Below are 19,323 nucleotides of genomic sequence, written 5' to 3' on the forward strand. Positions count from 1 at the left end.
CTTATTGTAACCTCCATTACAAATAGAAAAATACAAATCAGAAATCATAATAGTTATGAATATACTTCCAAGTAATAACAACAATAATGCCACTAGAAATCATTAAATCTATTCCTCTCTTCCTCATTTGCAGAAACCAATAGATTACAATAATTGCAATTTCAGTTTTAACAGAAGGGGAAAGAGAGAAAGTAATGCAACACTGTACTAAATAATGCTAAACAATGTAAGTTCAGCCTTTACTCTGTTGTCCTTACCTTGGTACTACAATCTGTTCTATTCTTTAAAATGTATCAGAAGCTACAAGAAGTATAAAATTCTTTAGTTTACCTTCTGATAAGAACTAGTTGCAGAGAATATGAAATTCCAAATCTGGGCTGAAATGCACTTGTTGGTGATTTGCAACCAGCCCAAGGAGATCAATCGAGGCCCTTCAGTCATGTCAGCATTGACCTGATATATCAATTCCCCCCACCAATTGCTTACAGTTGGGTGGTAGAGTTAAAAATACTGCCTCCCCACAGGAAAGCCTACACTCTGGATGGGCAAACAATTAAGTACAATAAGTCATCATCATCTTCATCATTATCATTATCCTTTAGTATATCCTTGCAAAAGTCAATGAAAACTGCCTAGGAGAAGCCAGTCCTGCCATTTCTTTTCTACAAATGGTGCCAGTGCTTGCAGAACAGAGATATAACACTTCTGAGGGCACCTGAAATGAGTGGAAATGCTTGTTTCTGGAGCAGAAGCTAGCATAGGAGAGCTTTACTGATGTAGCCTGTTCCAGAATTGAGTATTCCTGCTCTTTTCGGGAGTTGTCCCTGAAAGTGCTAAACTTCCATTTAGCAGCCTGTGGGTGAAACTTGGAGAAGGAAATGGTGGTGGTGGGGTACCTGTCTGTGGAATGGAACCCTGCACTCGGTGCCCCACCTGCAAAATGAAGATAAAATGGTTGGCCATATGGACCCATCTGTATTTCTAAGTAAGCCCAGATGAAACAGAAACACAGAGATGTAATTATGAAAAAGAAATCTAGCAAAAATGATTATTGGAGGCTTTTCTATCATTGAGCCTAAATGATCATTATCAGAAGAACAATGAGATTCATACCTGGAGTCTTGACATTTCTCAGCTGTGATGGGGTATCATAAATTTCTAAAATCCAATCGCCAGCTGCTTTTTCACCCCAGCAATGAGTCGTCATGAACTCCCAGTTTTTAAATCCTTCCATGGAATGGTCAAATAACCTTGTAAAGAAATCAGTGGCAATACCAATCAATTTATATGAAAATGAAATTTGCATGTCATGACAATCCACAGTTAACAAAGCATGGTTGTGGAGAAGACAAACTGGAATTGAGTCTGCAGGCTGATTTCTATGCACCAACCTTCTCCCACTGTATTAAACAATCATGGGTTTAAAATATGGGTTGTTCATTCCCTAGCAATTGAGCTATTATAAATAACCCAGGAACAAAACATTCCTGGATTGTTCATTGCAGTGCAGGCAGGAACTAGTATGCTTGCTCAATCTCATTGCATTTTCAACAACCCACAGTTTGCAAACCATAGGTTTTTAATGACATAAGCAGGCCAGTGTGATCATTCTGAATTCAAAAATGGTCAAATGTCAGCATGGATGCCATTGGTATTCTTTTGCCTCTCTGCACTTAATGTACTGTGTTCCCTTTTTTATGTTAGTTACTATCAACTCTTGATTGTCTTTACAGCTGTTGTTAGAACCTTTCCTAGGTCATAAACCTCTTCTGAACTATACAGTATAGTGATAAATTTTATCTTACCATATTGGATCAGTTTTCCAATTACATCATGAGTGATAGATAGGATGCTGTTGTAACTTAAAGTAGCAATGACTTTTCTTCTTTGGTGAATCATACACAAGACTACTTGTCATTTGTATAAGTTGCTACAAATTTGTGGGAGACAAATTTTAGTATTGAATGAATGCCTTTATTTATTGAGTAATGGTGCAACCCTATACCCATGTATTCCAGAGTAATCTCTATTGAACTCAATGAGACTTCTGCGAAGACATGTGCAGAATTGCTCTTCAAGGAAAAAAGGTAAGAAAAGCCATGCTGGATCAGAACAAGGGGCATAGAGTGTATCGTTATGTTCACAAATCGGCCAGACAGCTGCTCACAAGACACCCAGAAGCAGGCCCAAGTGCAACAGCACTCTCTTACCCATGTTCCACCATATCCGATGTACCAGACATACTGCCATTAATACTGGAGATAGCATAAACCCATCAGAACTCATGGTCCGTGAAAACCTTTCCTCCATGGATTTGCCCAATAGGCCTTTCAGAAGCCATCCTGATTGCTGGCCATCAGCACACGAAGCAAACAAAAGCAAATGTTTTCCCTCCTTATACTTTCTCATGCTCCTTCCCAGTCTCCAGCAACACGTATCCCCAGAGCCATTTTTCATTGACTGAGTGCTTGCCTGGAACTATGTTAATGCATTTCAGCAAGGTTTGTTTCTGTCAATTATATCAACTCAGACCCTTTTGGAGGCTCATCAATATCCAGTTCAGACAGCAAAGGCAAATGGGGGTGATGAGGGTGGGGAACGAGACAAAATTAGGAATGGGAAAAACTCCTTTCATCAGATGAAACTCATTTCTACTTGAAAAAGTAGAATGGAGCAGTACAAAGCAGGAGAAAGAAGTTGAAAGTGAGAACAGTGCATTGTGCTTGTTAGTTGAATTCAGTCTGTAATTTCAGACACTATTTGGTCAAGAGCACTCAGGAAAATGGTTGTGAAACCAGTAATAGCAAACCACAATTCAAATGGCAAAGAAGATACATGTTGAGTGGAAAACATAAGAACATCAGATCAAGCAGTGCTATGCTGTGTTTTATTTACTCCAGTGATTTTGGGCAGCTCAAAAAGAGCACCCCCCCCACCCTCCTTGGTTCCACTGTTTGTTCTTACCACCTGATTCTTAGAGATATACTCTGAAGATACATGTTCTATTGCTACATTTAGATATTATATTATATTTCCTCGAACCGATGCAGTCCCCAAGAATATTGCAGCCCAGTATGGCTTATTTAAGCCGGTACCCTTTTTATTTTAGTCACAGTGGGTTGTGGCACATGCTAGTGTGTGCTGTTTGACTTCTTAACTGTGGCTTGAACAGAAATCCAAACCCTGGGAGGGTGGGTTGTTGGCCTGGCCAGCAAACCACCTAGAACCCATCCTGGGCTTTAGGATTCTGGGATGGCTTGTTAACCATGCCAACAATGTATCCTTGTCAAATTTGGATGTGACAACAAGCTATGGTCATGTCTTGAATATTCAAAATGGCTATTTGCAACCACATTGATTATGCAGATCTGTCTATTATGCTCCACTGCTGTGATAACAGGAACTTTTATTTACATGCTCATTTATACGTGAGTATATTGTGTTCACTCATCTGTTTCTATGGCACATAGTTCACATATCAAACATTTGTACACTCATGCTTTACTTTTTCCACAGCTCAGTCAGCAATATTTGAACCTGGGAAAATGTGATGCCTCTTTCAGGTACTGTATACATTGTTATTGTAAGGTTTGTGTGAAGACAGTTATTGCTTTAAAGCATGCCTTTAAAGGCGTACTGATCTTTCTGGACAACTACATGACAGCAGTACTAAGCCATATATCACTCTCACTCTCCTTGCAGCAATGCTCTGGTATTTTCTAAAAGTTGGACGAGTCACACTGACCAAGTTCATACCATCATAAACAGAGATATAAGCCATGGTGTCTGATTTCCCCCACTGTGTGTGCCACTCACATGGCAGGTGGATTTTACATAATTGCCTTTGCTTGAGTTGCTTGCTGCATTATGTAAAACTCAGTGAGGATGGCTTGCTGCTGTGACTGGCAACCCACTGTATAGTGGGTTATCCATAGTATCCTGTGGCACCTGACGGCAGAAATGCCGGGGGTGGGAGTTCACAAATTCACTCAATGCACTTCTCAGAAATGGACCCTGAAAGTAGGAATGGAAATGCAGTAATAAAATGCCTCCCCAACCTGTGGAGCAGGCCTCGCATGATTCCATAATCAGTGGCAAGAAAAGCTGCTGAGACATTGAGGAGAACCAACACTCCCCATCTCTCCCTAATAAAAGTCATCTGGTAGGCTGAGTATCCTGGTGCAAAGTTTAAGTGAAAGGTATGTCCTACTTGATGTATTAGGCTGATAATCTGAGACAGTCCCATGGGTGTTATAGAGATGGTGAAATCCTGAGGTGGTAAACACATGCCAGTTTCCATGTGGATGTTGATATCCCACAGAGCTATTGTCCTGGGGTTTTCCAACACTGCATGAAGAACTACCTCAGCCACTTTGGGCAGGGAGGCAGCCAGTCAGCATGGAAAACGATACACCGGCAACATCCCCGATCTGCTTCTTTGCCTTAGCATTAGGTGCATAGTCTCAAAATCTGTCCTAGAATTGAGATGTCTCCTGGAATGGAAGACGGATTCTGGTATCCCCTACCTGTTCTCTACTGTCCTCTATTCATCTCGGCTACTCAAGCAATACACAACAGGTTGTTTACCCTGTCTAGGTACTAACCTGGCATTAAATAACATCATCATTAGGCAAAAGGATGCAGTAGCAGAGGAACTAGGCACATGGGAGATGGAAGAAGAGACAGGCTGAAAATGCTTGTTGTTACTTGCTGTCAAATTGTCTCCAACTTATGATGGTCTTATGAATGAGTGCCTTCCAAAGTGTTCTGTTCTTGACAACCCTGCCACACTCTTGAAAACTCAAGAGTGCGGCTTCCTTCATAAAGCTGATGATTCTTCTTTACCCCAGTAGCATATTTCCCCTTGTCTAGAGCCACAATTGTACAGGTGCTTCTATCATCTTCCCATGATGACCAGCTAAGCACGTTTTACAATACTCTCCCTCAGCTTATCCAAATACTAGCCACCCTGGACTATTTCTGAGGAAGGGTGTGAGTTCAAGCAAGCAAGCAAACAAACAAGAAAATTCTTAAGTGGAGATTAATATATTCTCTGAAGTATGATGCCAGTTTCACTGATTCTGCTTGCCAAAAGATTCTAAGCTCTTACACCTGGACTAACATTTGAATACAACCTCACAAAAATCCAAAGTCATAAAATGTTCAATTGGAAACTCTTTGCGATCAGGATCAGGACTGACATAGCTCACCAAGTATGTCAGTATTGGTCATTAAAAGTAATTGCTGTAACCTCCATCTACTTAAAATATTGATTCTGTTTCATTTCTTCTGTATTTTGCACGTATTTCATCTCTCAAGGATCTGTCAATATCTGTTGTACCCAACACAAAAGATTACAGGTATATTCTAGCCTATGTTGATACCTGTAGTAGCATCAGATGTCAAATTTTCACTAGTTTCACTTGTCCTCAAGATATGTATTTCTGAGAGATTTCTCTACACAACTTCATTTAAATTGCATATACCCTATGCAGTGATCCTTGATCAGATTAAAAGGTGACTAAGCTTACTGTACCTGTTAGCCAGAAGCTGAGATCTTGTTCCAGAAGGAGAAGTCAAATAAATTGCCAGGTCACCCCTCCGAGGATGTGTAATAGTGATGCGTACTACAACATGTTCGAGATAGATTACATGGTGATTGGGATTATCTGCACAGCCTGTGGCTTTGTATATTGAGCGAACACCATTGTCTGGTCCATTACGGATATTATCTGGTCGTATTGTTCTGTTTGAAAAACACCAATATAGTGAATACCACAATTCATTCATTATATCCTTAAAGTTGGATATAATTTAATTTTTGTAGTAACAAAATGGATAAACTTTTAATCACAATTGTCTGAGTATCTGCTCAACTCTTTGCTTCCTGTTCATTAGAAGAAATCAATGGTATCTTCACTTCGGTAGTACTGGAAGCTAAAAGATAAGCATTACTGCAAATTAATTCCAAAAGTGTGAGATTACAGAACATGATTTATATATTATTTCATTTCCCCCTATTTCCTATTATTTATTATGTTTCAGAAGTAGTGTTCCTAGTCTACAAATGTGTGATGACAGGATTTGGTCACAAGCTACCGTAACTTGTTTCTAAAACTCTTCCGATAAAGCAGGCACATATTACGGGTAAGGTACAAATAAATACTTGTTCTTACACCCAAACAGCAGACAGTATATTTCCATACAACAATTTTAATCAAATGGTAACATTTAACACAACAGGTCGATGTTGTGAAACAACTGATATATATTAGCTATTCAAATATTCTTATCGTGCGACTATCCATGGAAATGAGCTTTTCAAATAGTAATGTGATCCACAAGGCCTGCAGTGAACAGAGGAGACTTGGAGAACTGAAGGAACTCAAGTACAATCTACTCTAAGTCTTTGCATGTTGAGGGTCCTTACATTGTTAAACTATGTTTTTGCCAAAGTACCCTTTGTCTTACTTTTGGATCAGGCCTTTATAAAATGCTGCGAGGTCTTACTTATGACTGGATTGGATTTATTTGATTAGACCTGATAAATACTACCTTCCACAGGAAGCTGAAGAGAAACTACTGCTCATTGACTTGAGATCCAGAATATAAGCAACAATGAAGAATAGAGAAAGAGGACTGAACAGAAATGTGGCAAGTTTGTAGAGGATTCCCATTCATCATAATATGCTGGTGTCCCTCTGCATGTACACAGTAAGTTGGGGGTGTGAAGATACGGATATCTGTTGAATTGTATTAGGATCCCTCTGTGCAGAGCTACAGTACAGTACAATACAGTACTGTGCAGAGCTATACAAGCAAGGTTTATATCCCAAGTGTTTAATTAAAATAATCAATAAGCCTGAATTGAAACAGAATAACAGCACAAATGTGATTAACAAGTATCCTTGTTCAAAAAGTAACCTGTATCCAGGGTTTTTAAGCTGGAAAGTTGGCTTATACCATGCTCTTAGCATGTATATATTAGGGCCATGGATGTGGATCTGAGTAAGACTAAAAATAGCCAGCCCATATCTGAGAACTGTGCAGATGTTGTGTGTATGTTGGTGGTGGTGGTGGTGGTGGGGGAGGGTTGCACCTACTTTCCTTCAATTCTAATATCCTTAAATTCAACTGAAGGTCTTAATAGCTGTATATATACACGCAGGCTTTCTCTGTGATGAGGAATCATGCAAAAAGTAGGTTCCCTAATCATACATCATCTGAGAGCAGACATCTTAGATCTTGGACCCAAAGCCGCAGAGTGTTCTTGAAGCTAACCTTCCCTACACTGATGGCTACCTGACACTGATTCAAATAGCTTATTTTGACTTTCTCATACTGAAATTCATAAAAGAGGAAGTGTTCCCATCTGAATTACTAGATGGCATTGTGCACCAGCTTATCCATAGATGGAAGCAGCCAGGAGAGTCGTGCATTACATAGCCACATGTTGGTTGTAATCAAACAAATGCTATAGAAGCCATCATGTACAGCCCTAGCAAATACATCAACAAATGGTTTTCAGCAAGCATTACTTGATTTGCCGATCTGTGTTCTCAACACACACATGTTGTGGAGGGACTGTTGTCCACTTTTCTGCTTCTATCACCATGGCTTCAGCATCCATCAACCCAAATCCATATAGGTGGCTAACTGAAAAATATAAGCAATTGTAATGATCAAAAAACAGCTCCTTGCTCTTTCATAGAATATAACAATATTTTTTCACCTTGTAAATAATATTCATTTCTTTTCTCCAAATATCCCTTGTTTAGAATATAAGCTATATCTGACCTGTCTGGAGTTACCAGTCATATCCATATTAATTGTTCTATTGTTTGCTGGTAATGTCAGATACGCATTTGAGCCATACACTTATGCCAATTCTCTTTTCTTCATGTGACTGCAAACACAGGACAGTCAAGTATTGGAAAGTATTAGTATTTACTTGATAGTACATGGAATCTAGGAACTGTGACAGCTGAAAAAACCTAGTGCAGCTGAAACTGCAGAAAAATCTGCCAGCAGTCTTTGGATATCACTTGGTTTACATTACCATTGATAAACCTGGTTTAACGTCTGCATGGTGTTTAGTATACAATAGTGTACAGTAGTTTGAAGGATAATTATTGCTGTAGAATGGTTTTGCATGCATGCATGCATCAACCAGTCCTACACCTGATATTCTGTAGTAATAAATAGCAGGAGAATAATACATGTGACATCATAAGAGGCATGTGGAAAAGAAGTACAGCATGCATGTTTGAACTAGTATAAATTGAGTGCCTTTAGCTTTTCCTGACTCAACTCAACTTAGTCCTTAGCCAAAGTTATAAAGTTAATACTAGAAAGATTTTATCCATAATAATCCATTAACCATTGTTACACAAGCATCCTGGTGCTGGCTACAGTTGAGTTTTGCGTCAAACACAGGCTATAGTGTTTAAAAATTTCCCTTATTCTTATGTATAAATTTACACTGTAAGCCAGGCTGCGGCAACCTAATAGCCTCCTGACATGTTGTGATACAACTCCTATTACTCTGCTGGCAGGGGGGTGATGAGAACTGTAGTCCAAAACATCTGGAGGGCAACAGGTCAGGGAAGGAGACTGACTTTTGCTTATGTTGCTTATATAATATACACATTAATAAAATTGGTTGTAATACTCACAATTTACTGACAATTCTGAGCATCTGATGCTGGGAAACATGTATTATAAATATATACTTTGTTAAACTGGCCTTTCATTTTACTATTGTCTTCAAAGATGGGCAGAACAAACTCCACACTGCCATTTTTAAAAAGTCTGATATTTAAAGTCTATTTTTTCACTGCTGAGGAAGAGATCATCACTCAAGGTTCTACTGCTTATAGTAATTTCCCATGACTGATATTATTCTTAATCTTGCAAAACTTTTTTTTGTGATGAGAAATGAAAGGGAGTAAGATGTACCCAGCCATTTTAAAAATGCATGCACACAAGAAATTCTCCCTCCAGCCCATCCACTTCAAAACAACATAATGTGCAATAGTGTTGGTAAGGACTAACATGTGGAAATGTTCCAGACAGCTGATATTTGGCTGTCTGCAGTGCTTGCACTTCAAAGTCCCCAATCAAATGAGTTTGGCCAGCAGCTGCAGGAACTGAGAGAGGGCCATCATTTTCACAGACAAAATAATAATAATTTTGGAAAACATTATAGAGTTGATAAAAGTAGCTGATCCCCTACATTTCAAAAAAAAGCATTCATTCACTGTACATAACCATTAAAACTTTCAGGTTAGAATTATTACTGCTGCCTCCACCTGACATTAATCAGTTCTGGACCCCTCAGAACTGCAACATAGACATGAAAGACAGCTTTATATTGAGTCAGGTATGCCTTTGTTAGCAAAGTTCTGTGTAATGCAGACAAACTACAGTAATACCTCGGTTCACAAATGCTTCTGTTCATGAACAATTTGGTTCGCGAGCAGAAAGTTCGGCAAAATTTTGCTTCCGTTTGCGAACTCTGCATCAGGTGACAAACACAACCACGGCCATCTTCCCTGCATGAACATGAACGTGGCCATCTTCCCCGCTCTGACACATGGTTGCGGCTTCCTCTAATTGAGATTGCCGTTCCAGACTCTCCCTCCAAACAATAAGCTCCTCCCCACCCACCTTCCTGTCTTCCACATCAGAAGTTGCCTCAAGCAAGGTTAGTGTTCTCTCTCTTCCTACTGTACCGTACTGTACTTTGTTTCATATTTTTGTGGTTAAAAAAGGAGTAACCTTATTTACATTGAACCTTATGGGGAAATTTGACTTGGTTCGCGACCAGTTCAGTTCGTGACCAGAATCGTGCAATGAATTAAGTTCATGAACTGAGGTATCACTGTACTAATTCCCTTTTGTTAAGTATCTTTATTGGGTTCAGCTGCACATTTATATCGATGGCCATCTTGGAAGTATAGCAGCAAGGGAGAAATGTAATAGTGTTTCTTAACAGATTCAAAAATGTTTCTCAGTGGACAACCTTTGTCTTACACCAACCAATACCCTAAAGCATATTATGCCACTCCATCAGTTTTGGAGGAAAGGTTTTCTAAATGTATGACCTTGTTTAATTTGATAAGCACTTTTATTTGGAGATAGAAGAAATAGGTTTCCTTTCTGGAATCCATTTTCTGCAAGGGGGTCAGGCAGAGACCCTCTTGGGAGTCTCTAAATTAGTCCAGCATTTCAGATGCTTGAGATAAGTTTATGGTTGCCAATTCCACACATTGCACCTCACCCCAACTTTCATCTTCCTCATAATCCTAATGCCACTCTCACTGTTTCTCCCTTCTGCCTAATGTCATCTCTCACTTTCCTCCCATGCTGCTGTTTATACGTGTGAGGCTTTCCTTTTCCCTGCAACCTTAGATTCACTGTGTTCAGATGCTCTGTGATATCAGTTAAGAGAGCCGAATCAAAAATCCATCCAGGGTCGGAAACTACTTCTTGACCTTTTCCTTTCTCCTTGAGAAAGACATCAATTTCATGATGAAGCCTGAAAAGTTGTTTGAGGACTTTGCTTCTGCTAAGCCACCTGACTTCTGCATAGTACAATACATCTTCATCTGCAGGTTAGAGGGTCACACAGAAAGAGCTTGGGGGCCACATAAGGTCTGCAGGCCCCAGGTTGGGCACCCCTGCTCTAGCCTACTCCAATTAAAAGTCTTACAGCTGCATTCTGAACAGTTTTTGGTGAGCTGAAGGTAACTCTGCAGACACATCACAGTATTCTCATCTAAAGGTTACTTGAGTGTGGAGCAATGCAGCAAGATTATTTCTGCCAGGGAGAGATTGCTCTGCATGTGATGGTACACATCTGGATCTTCATTAAGACTGCTAGATTAATTAGCACACATCCTAAACATGATAAGGATCACTTATTGGTATTTCAGAGAAAACAGGCCCCAATCACATATCTGTCTTGCCAGGGTTGAGCTTCAGTTGTTTTCTGTCTGTCTGTCTGTCTGTCTGTCTGTCTTTCATACACTGCACCAATAGTCCTACATAGGACACTCTGGGCAGTTTGCTCCTCATCTGTTAAGAAAATTAGCTGTCTCCTGTATTATAGTAAAACAATGTTTTGTAATCTTATTATAATGCAAGACAGATACTTTATGTAAAGGAAAAAATGAGAACCAAGGAAAAACTATTGGCAAAATGTATTTCTGAATAGGCTGAAGTTACTTCAAACTTTTTTTTTACAAAATATATCACATATTGATGAGCATTATTTCTGAGTTTGGTTGCTTCTGCCAAGTTTCCTATATCTTAAATCCCTTGCATTTGTAACATACTAGGAATGTATGTAACTTAATTTGATTTGAAGCAGGAAACTGAAGTGTATCCAATTAAAAATAAGTAGTGTTCTTTTTATTTTGTAGTCATAAAATAAACCCTCTCCTGAATTGTGAAGCCAAGTAACGTTTTATGATTAAAGAAAAATATGAACAGTGACACAAGGCTAGTTCTGTTTCTGCCTAAATGTGTGTGTGTGCGCACACACATACCACTATACAAAAAATACATATATACTATACATGTTTAGCATATACACTATACACACATATCACTATACAAAAAAAATGGACTGAAACAAAATAAAAGCCAATGACAACCAAGTAACCGGAAAAAAAATCAGAACTACCATGTACCTTTGACTGTCAATAATTTTATAGATGTACAGGGCAATCCTTTACCTCTTAGTAGTTATACTCATTGTATTCAACAGAGATTAAGTCCATGTAAAGTTTTTAGCCAATTTTGACACCTTGTCTGTAGGAAGGAACTGCTGGAAGAACAGATGCTTCCTTGACCCTATATTTGCCAATCCTCCACAAACTCCTCTGGAAATTTGGATATCCTTCCTTACTGTTCATGGGGCTACAGGGAGAAAGGGGTCGATGGGGAAATTTTATGGTAAATTGATGCATAAGATTTCCACTTTTGTGAGGTTTGGATACATAGGATGTAGAAGTGTGCAAAGGATTTCGGCCTTAGCCTGTCTAGAAAAAATAGATTTTCTATTAAAGATTGCAGAAAAATACAATAGATCAGAATACCTGGATACTAAATTTGTTTGCCAAACATATATAGAGAAATAGTAGATAATAAAAATAAATAGACCTATTTGATTTCACAAAAATCAAACTGTGACAATAAAGGTATTTGTTTCAGTATTTAATCTGGTCTAATTTAGTTACTTGGTTTCATTGATTCCTGAATTTGTGGTACGTGGCCTTTTTCTTTTCCAGAAAATTATTGCTAAAATTAAAACATTCAAAGTATGTTCTACAATACAATGGGAGCAATAGATGCAAGGCAATAGAAGTTTAATAAGATACATTTGTTTAGACGTCTGTGATCTTTATTCCTGCATGTGTGTGGTTTGCCAGGTTTACCCTATAAAGAGAAGGGTAGGAGTGGCAGCTGTATCAAGTTTAGGTTAAAGCATGGAATGAGGCTGGCTTAATCTAAGTCTCTTAGATTCTAAAATGCTTTTAAAAGTCATCCAAGTAGTTTCTAGTATGAACATGTGGGGTTATTCAGAGCAGCCTTCTGATCCGTGATGCTATTTTTTCATTGCTGTACCCACACAACTTTCTACTGTTAACATATGTACTTGCTTCCTTTCTTGTAATAACTGGGCTGTTCTTTCTAAATTTTAGTGCTTATAACAAAAGTATGCAAAAAATGTGCTAAATGTGCATGCGATGAAAGATCAGAAAAGGCTGAAAGACTTTGAGTCACTATTACGAGAGATGGCTATATGTATACTATGTGGTTGCGCAAAAACAGAAATTTAAGAAGAAACAAACATTTAAGAGAGTGAGAGAGCAGGCAACGGTAATCAGACAGGTAATTATGACATTACATTTGGGAAGTCTACCAACTTGCATCCTACATGGTACACAGATGATTCCTGTGCATTCACAGATGTTTGCAAACTTTAATAGCATTTTTGGATTGATCATGTCCTACTTACACAGTATTTCAGCAACCACAACCTGCATCACAACTTTACAAGTGGATAAAGCTGATGAAAAGCACTTTAATTTACCTCCAAACTTTGGTATACTGCTAGTTCCAGAGGCACTCTAAAGCTGCAAGCCTGACTGACCTTAGGAGGTTGAACATCCAGATAATAGGTGTTCTCTTTACCAAGGAAACAAGTATCAACCAGCATTAGTTCACTGTTCTCTGGATTCTGCTTAGCCAGCTTCTTCACATCCACAAGATTAATGCCAGACAGCAATTATGTACAGAGACTACAGGACTTGGTTGGATAATGACTGCTCAATCCAAACTTGATGATTTTGTCCAACAAGTTCAAATACAGAACCAAATACATTTAGAGGAAAGGGAGCAAAGAAAACCATGTAGAGTTAACAAGCTACCAGTCATCATAGGAAATGACTGGGGCCACCCAAGAAAAGAAAAATGATTAATAGTCACAAAAAATGAGATCATCAAGGCCCAGGAATCACTGGTATATTTAGGTAATTTTATATCCTGGACTTACAGGCCCCTCCTTTCAATGGATTTTACTTCAGTTGTGAAGTAAACAAGCAACATTTATTTTTATTCCCCGCTCCACCCCACATCACCACGCACGGTCTCACATCTTAAACTCATTTAAATAATAGCAAATCATGACTACAGGAATAAAAAGCAATTTGCTAACTGAGATGCTGACTTGTTTACTGCTGTGTCCATCACCTGCTGCTCTGTCGGTGGTCATTTAGGGGGCCACAGGACTGAGGCACTGTGAACTCTGGCCCAAGTTGCCCCACTATCTGGGATCTAGATGCAAATGTTGACAATGCCACAAACGAAGCATCAGTGCCAAACTGAAGCATTGGTGGGTCTCTTAAAATTGGTGGCATCATCTCCTTAAGCTACTTAAAAGACTGCAGAGATACTAGCTGTTAAAACTTTATCCAAAATGAGCAACATGGATATTGCTTTACTTTATTTATGCAGTATATTTTCAGATTGTCCATCTACTCAGTTTCAAGACAATAAGAAAACAGCCTGTATAAACTTCTGCTACTACAAAAATCTGAACAACCATTTGTACAATAAAACCAAGGATGGAGATAACAAAGAACAGCATTAACTATTATATGCTTGGTGTATCAAAAGCATCTTCACCAGCCATCTAACAATAAAGAAGAAGCTAACCTAACCTCCCTCAGAGTGGGAGTTCCATGACTCATGTGCTTCTAAACAAAAAGCTGTGTCCTAACTACTCACTAATGTACCCCATCTTGGACAGGGGCACATAGCAAGGCCTCAGATGGAAAATGCAAAATTGAGACTGGCTCATACAGGAAAAGATGGTCTTTGAGATTCCTGGGCTCCAAGTCGTCATTCAGTAAAAACTAGCACTTTAATGGGGCTGAAAAGCAAACTAGAAGATAGTGGAGCTGTCCTAAAGCCTCTATACCAGTGATGGCAAAGCTATGGTACGTGTGCCACAGTGGGCCCACAGAGCACTCTGTCGGCATGCGAGCCAAGGAAGGCTTTTTCAAAATTACCTCTTTTCAATGGAACTTTAGCCCTATATTAGGGTTCGGGGTGTGAACCAGGAAAGGGTTAGAAAAACGAGGTCCCCTGGTATGATTTTGATGGTTGGAATGTGTTCAGAATGGGCAGAAATGATGAGCTGTGCAGAAAAAGCTACTCTAGGAAGGTTTTTTCAAAATACCCTGCTTTCAATGGAACTTTCACCCTATATTAGGGTTAAGGGAGTGCACCAGGGTAGGGATGGTTGCCACAGTGGGCATGCAGAGCCTTCTATGTCAGCATACGCGCCAAGTCCTCCCTGCATTGCCCCAGGAGCCCAGCATCGGATAACAGCACACACAGGGGCCATACACATACTTGGAAAGGAGTAGTGGTGCCAGGTGCTGGCGTCACGAGCTGTGACTCATTGGCCACAACTTGTCCAAGCTTTTGCATGGCCAGTCAGTGCACTGCCATGCTTGGACTGGCTGTGAGTTGTTTTTCCTAAACTAAAACCTCAGTTTTCAGTTTTGTTGTAGTGGGTTTTGGGTTGCAGTTTGGGCACTTGGTCTCTAAAATGTTCTCCATCACTGCACTATACTGTGAATTATAAAATGCATGAAATAAAAATCTGGTTGCATTTTGTGATAGCTGAACTGTTTGGACAGTGCTCAAGCAGAACTGTTCCAGCAAACCAGCTGAAGGCAGCCAAAGGCATTGTTATTTAGCACCACCCAGAAACCAGATGGATTCCTGTGTACTCCCATGGTATATATCTGTATTTTCAGAGGGAGTGCTACTCCATATAGAACAGGTTGTGTTGGCCCGTCTATTGACCAACTTCTTGCCTGGATTGAGCATCAGATATTTGCTCAGATTAAGTTCTTCACTACACCCAAATACTGATTCAGGACTTCCACTCTCCCTGGGCATCAATTGAAAAGATGAGTTAGAGCTGGGTTCCCCTAATCTCTGGATGATGTATCGTAGTGGCTACATGTCAGTGTTAAGCAACATGAGGGACAACACAGAGCCACAAGGACTCCCAAAGGGCTGAGTGATAGTACTTCAGCACCACCTTACTTGAATGCTCAGCCAAAAATGAGTGGACCACAGCAATACAATATTCCTAATTCCCATACTGGCCAAGTATCCCAGAAGGTTACCAGAAAGCCATTAAAGGTCAATAAGAGGTTCTAGAGAATTGAGAGGGACATGTTCCTTCTGTCTAGCTCCCAGCTAAGATCAATGTGACCAAGGCTGTTTCTTCCCCAAATTGAGACCTGAACACATACGGAAAATGATCAAGATAGTTTTATCCAAGATAAATTGTAACTGACTAGAAAATAATGATATAGATTAATTTTTCTGAAAAGGGGACCAAATTATTACCTTGAAGGTGACCTTGATATCCTCAGAATGAAAATGCAGCTTTAGTATGGCTTTCACTAGCTGAGATGATGAAAGGTGTGCTAAATATCCATTTTTCTGAACATAGATGAAAGCACTATACAGAATCTTTATATATAGTTATATGAAACCCACCCTCCAACGTCAAATTTGGAGGTAGCATTAAGAATAGTGGTTCCTATTCTAACTGAATTCAAATGGACTGTAAACTAGTAGAATGGTCATTATGTAGGCAGAAGAGAGTCTGTTGGCAAAGACACCCACAGCTGTCCAGAAATGTATAGGAAAAAAGAAGCAGGACAGAAAGACAGAACTCCATCAGAAGCTTCTCAGAGAAGATCCTATTCACTACCAACATATAATTTGGGTGGAATAGAATGCACAGATGGAATGGCAGAAGGAAACAGTTGTTTTCTTTTTCCTTCTATTGCCTTGGTATGGTGCTTCTGAAAATGACTGATGCTGTAACTGATCAGTCTTACTTCTTCAGCTCCTTTACTTTCATTGTTCAAGTTCTTCGTAGATTGCATGTGCTGATGGTGTACTTCGGAATTTAGTCTTCCGAATGAGACTGCGAGTAAAATTGCAACAAAAATACATACGGAGATGGAGATGAGGGATGGAGGTGGGGATAAAGATTTAAATCTGCAGTTAAAAAATCTTAGAGTAAATTATCTGTGTATGCATATGTAAATTTGGTTGATTTCAAAACAGATGTCAAGAGTTACACAAGTTAAAAGTAAACATTCTGGCAGTTTGTAGCTCTACAGTTTCTTCAGTCCTTGGGACAGCTGTACTTGCTACTCATATTATTTTGCATTTTCATTGCATTAGTGCCTTTTGAGGGGGGTGGTATAGCAATAAGAGTCTTAACAGTGAATGCTGGGATCAGAATAATGATTTTGGAAATTCTAGTAATGTACTCATGTGCTGTCAGGATCACCACTTAATTTAATTTAAACATAGCAGTTACAATATTAAGAAATATATTCTGCTAAAACTTTCTGCATTATGTATCAAAAATAACAATTGACTATTTGAATATCAGGTTTTAAAGACAATGGCTTGAAATAGCTATTGCCTTTTCAGTTTAAAATAAAATTCAGCTGCAAGAAATACCAACAATTTCTATACTTGGAAAATATTAGCCTCCCTTTTATTATTCTGGGATTCATGTCTACGCTGTTATTAAGTTTTCCCCATTCTTTAGCTTTTGTAGCATCTGCTGCCAAATGAACACATGCAGATAGAAATAACCACTGCTTGCACTCTTCCATAGTAGAGAAAGTTCAGTAATTCTGATACCTAATAAGAGAAGAAGGGGAAATGATATTTCCTATTTTTTGTAAGTCATTGAACATTAGCTATCCAAAACAAAGTTTTGTAAGATGAAACAGCAAGTTCAGGTGACAGAAGTGAGACATGCAGAATTAAATGTAGAGCAGTAACTTTTCTGCAGCTATAAGGGATGTATACTTAATTTAGATAAGCTTGATAACTTACAAAACTTAGTTTATCAAATCAGTGTGACCTTGAACAGTCGTAAAGTACATGTTTGGGAGAGCATAGATTTTTTGAGCTGATTCATTTGGTTGAATGGCACTTAATGAGCACTGCTTGCTAAATGGTTGGGCTGAATGACCATTCCTAAGCTTTCATGGGTCAAACAAAGGTAAAGAACGTCAATATTTTTCAGTCATTTATCTTCTTCCACGTCTGTGGAGGCCAATTGCTTTGTTTCTAGCTCCTTCTATTTCTGACTTGAAATTAGTAGAAGTAACTGTTCTGAAGCACAGCGTTGCCATGAAAGCAAGTGAAGCAGTCCATTGAAAAGACATGCTGACCCACTTTCAAGTGCCAGCTTTCATTGGTTCTTTGCGGAGCAAGAAACTCCTTCAAGTTTTTGCTATTTCTCCCCTCTGATTTCTCATTGCAAAAGAAACATGTCCCCTCTCACACACTCACTCACTTTTTATTTACTTGTCATGGAGTAAAGAATGAATCCCCCCACCCTGAGCTTGAATCTGTTTTACAATGCAATTCTAAACATATTTATTGGGAAATTATGCATAAGATTGTAGCCTTAGTATTAGATGACTATTTCCTTTGTTTCTGACATACACCTTGTTATGAGCTTCTCATGGAGGAAATATGCTTCAGCCAGAATGATGGTACATTTCCACAAGGGATTCCGTCTGATCAGAGTAATTTATTCTATGAAAAACAGGCCTTTAATTGTTATTCTTGGCTGCGGTTGGGGACAATAGTGAAATATTACACAACATATTGCCACGTGCAATAGTAAAATACCATTCCATTCTTGCCAACAGCAATGTGCAAGTCTCCTGACTCCCTCCTGCATCAAGCTCAGAGTTGGATGTTGTTATTTAATCTAAATCATTTGCTTTTCCTTCATCCAAAACTAACAAGAGGTTTAAAAAGAGTTACAGTTTTATTGGAACCATTTGCTCAGTTTACTTTGCCAAAATAATTGACTTAAAACTATTCTTTTTATTTGGGTTAAAGTTGATTCCTCAGTTCTACAGTGATGTGGGCTATTTAATTTTTTTCCCTACTTCTAATAGCAACATGAAATATATAGAATAATTTTGTTGGGTCACAATAAATTCCTGGTATCCCTTTATCAATGACAGCAAGCAGATTGGGGTGGGGTTGGTGAGGGAAATACTATACTGAAACTTGAGATGTTGCTATACACCACATGGATTCTAATAGGAACTTAAAAAAGGAAAGAAACAGAGTTGTTGGGTAACATACAGTTATTACATTGTATTGCATATTATAGTCCAGCTGACAATTGCTACAGAATACAACTGAGCAAATGTCATTAATTACTGTTGTGGCAGAAATATGACAAATATGGCACTGAAGACATCAGCCACATGCATTGCACAGACACAGACACAAACACACATACAGTTTTACTTCATATTTACATGAAGACCTGAGAGCCCAAATAATATAGTACAGTGGTATACATTTTTTGCACATCAGTATTTTCCTCTTAGCCTGCCTGCCTGCCTTCCTTCATTTGAATTGTATGCCAACCTATTAGCCATAAGTCTTTCTCTGGGAGCTCACAACATATACAAGACAATAAAAAGAAATTCAAAGTTCACAATAAAACCAATAATACAAATAAAATAAAATAATAATCAATAAATCTAGCATATACTCAGTGAGAACAATATTAAATAAAATAAGATAAAACAACATGAGAGGGTATATAAAATTAATATATTAAACTAATTAAAACAACATAAAAAGTAGAATAGAATTATACATAAATTAACAAAATAAAATGTCTGGCACAAAATAATGGTGCAGCAGCCACCACAACAA

The 19,323-nt window shown here is 38.7% G+C and overlaps 1 protein-coding gene across 2 annotated transcripts in view; it reads right to left on the reverse strand.

Annotated features, from left to right (window-relative positions):
• PCSK5 (proprotein convertase subtilisin/kexin type 5) overlaps positions 1 to 19,323 on the reverse strand; it is a 250,488-nt gene that overhangs the window by 82,198 nt on the left and 148,967 nt on the right. For both annotated transcript variants that reach the window (XM_044445944.1, XM_044445943.1), the window contains exons 11-13: positions 7,539 to 7,656; positions 5,537 to 5,746; positions 1,114 to 1,250 (exon numbers count right to left, since the gene is read on the reverse strand). In XM_044445944.1, coding sequence (XP_044301879.1) covers positions 1,114 to 1,250; positions 5,537 to 5,746; positions 7,539 to 7,656 — 465 coding nt within the window. The remainder of the gene's footprint in view (positions 1 to 1,113; positions 1,251 to 5,536; positions 5,747 to 7,538; positions 7,657 to 19,323) is intronic.

Source organism: Varanus komodoensis, unplaced genomic scaffold (genome assembly GCF_004798865.1).
Source record: "Varanus komodoensis strain SLA01 unplaced genomic scaffold, ASM479886v1 scaffold5, whole genome shotgun sequence".
NCBI classification, from domain to species: domain Eukaryota; kingdom Metazoa; phylum Chordata; class Lepidosauria; order Squamata; family Varanidae; genus Varanus; species Varanus komodoensis.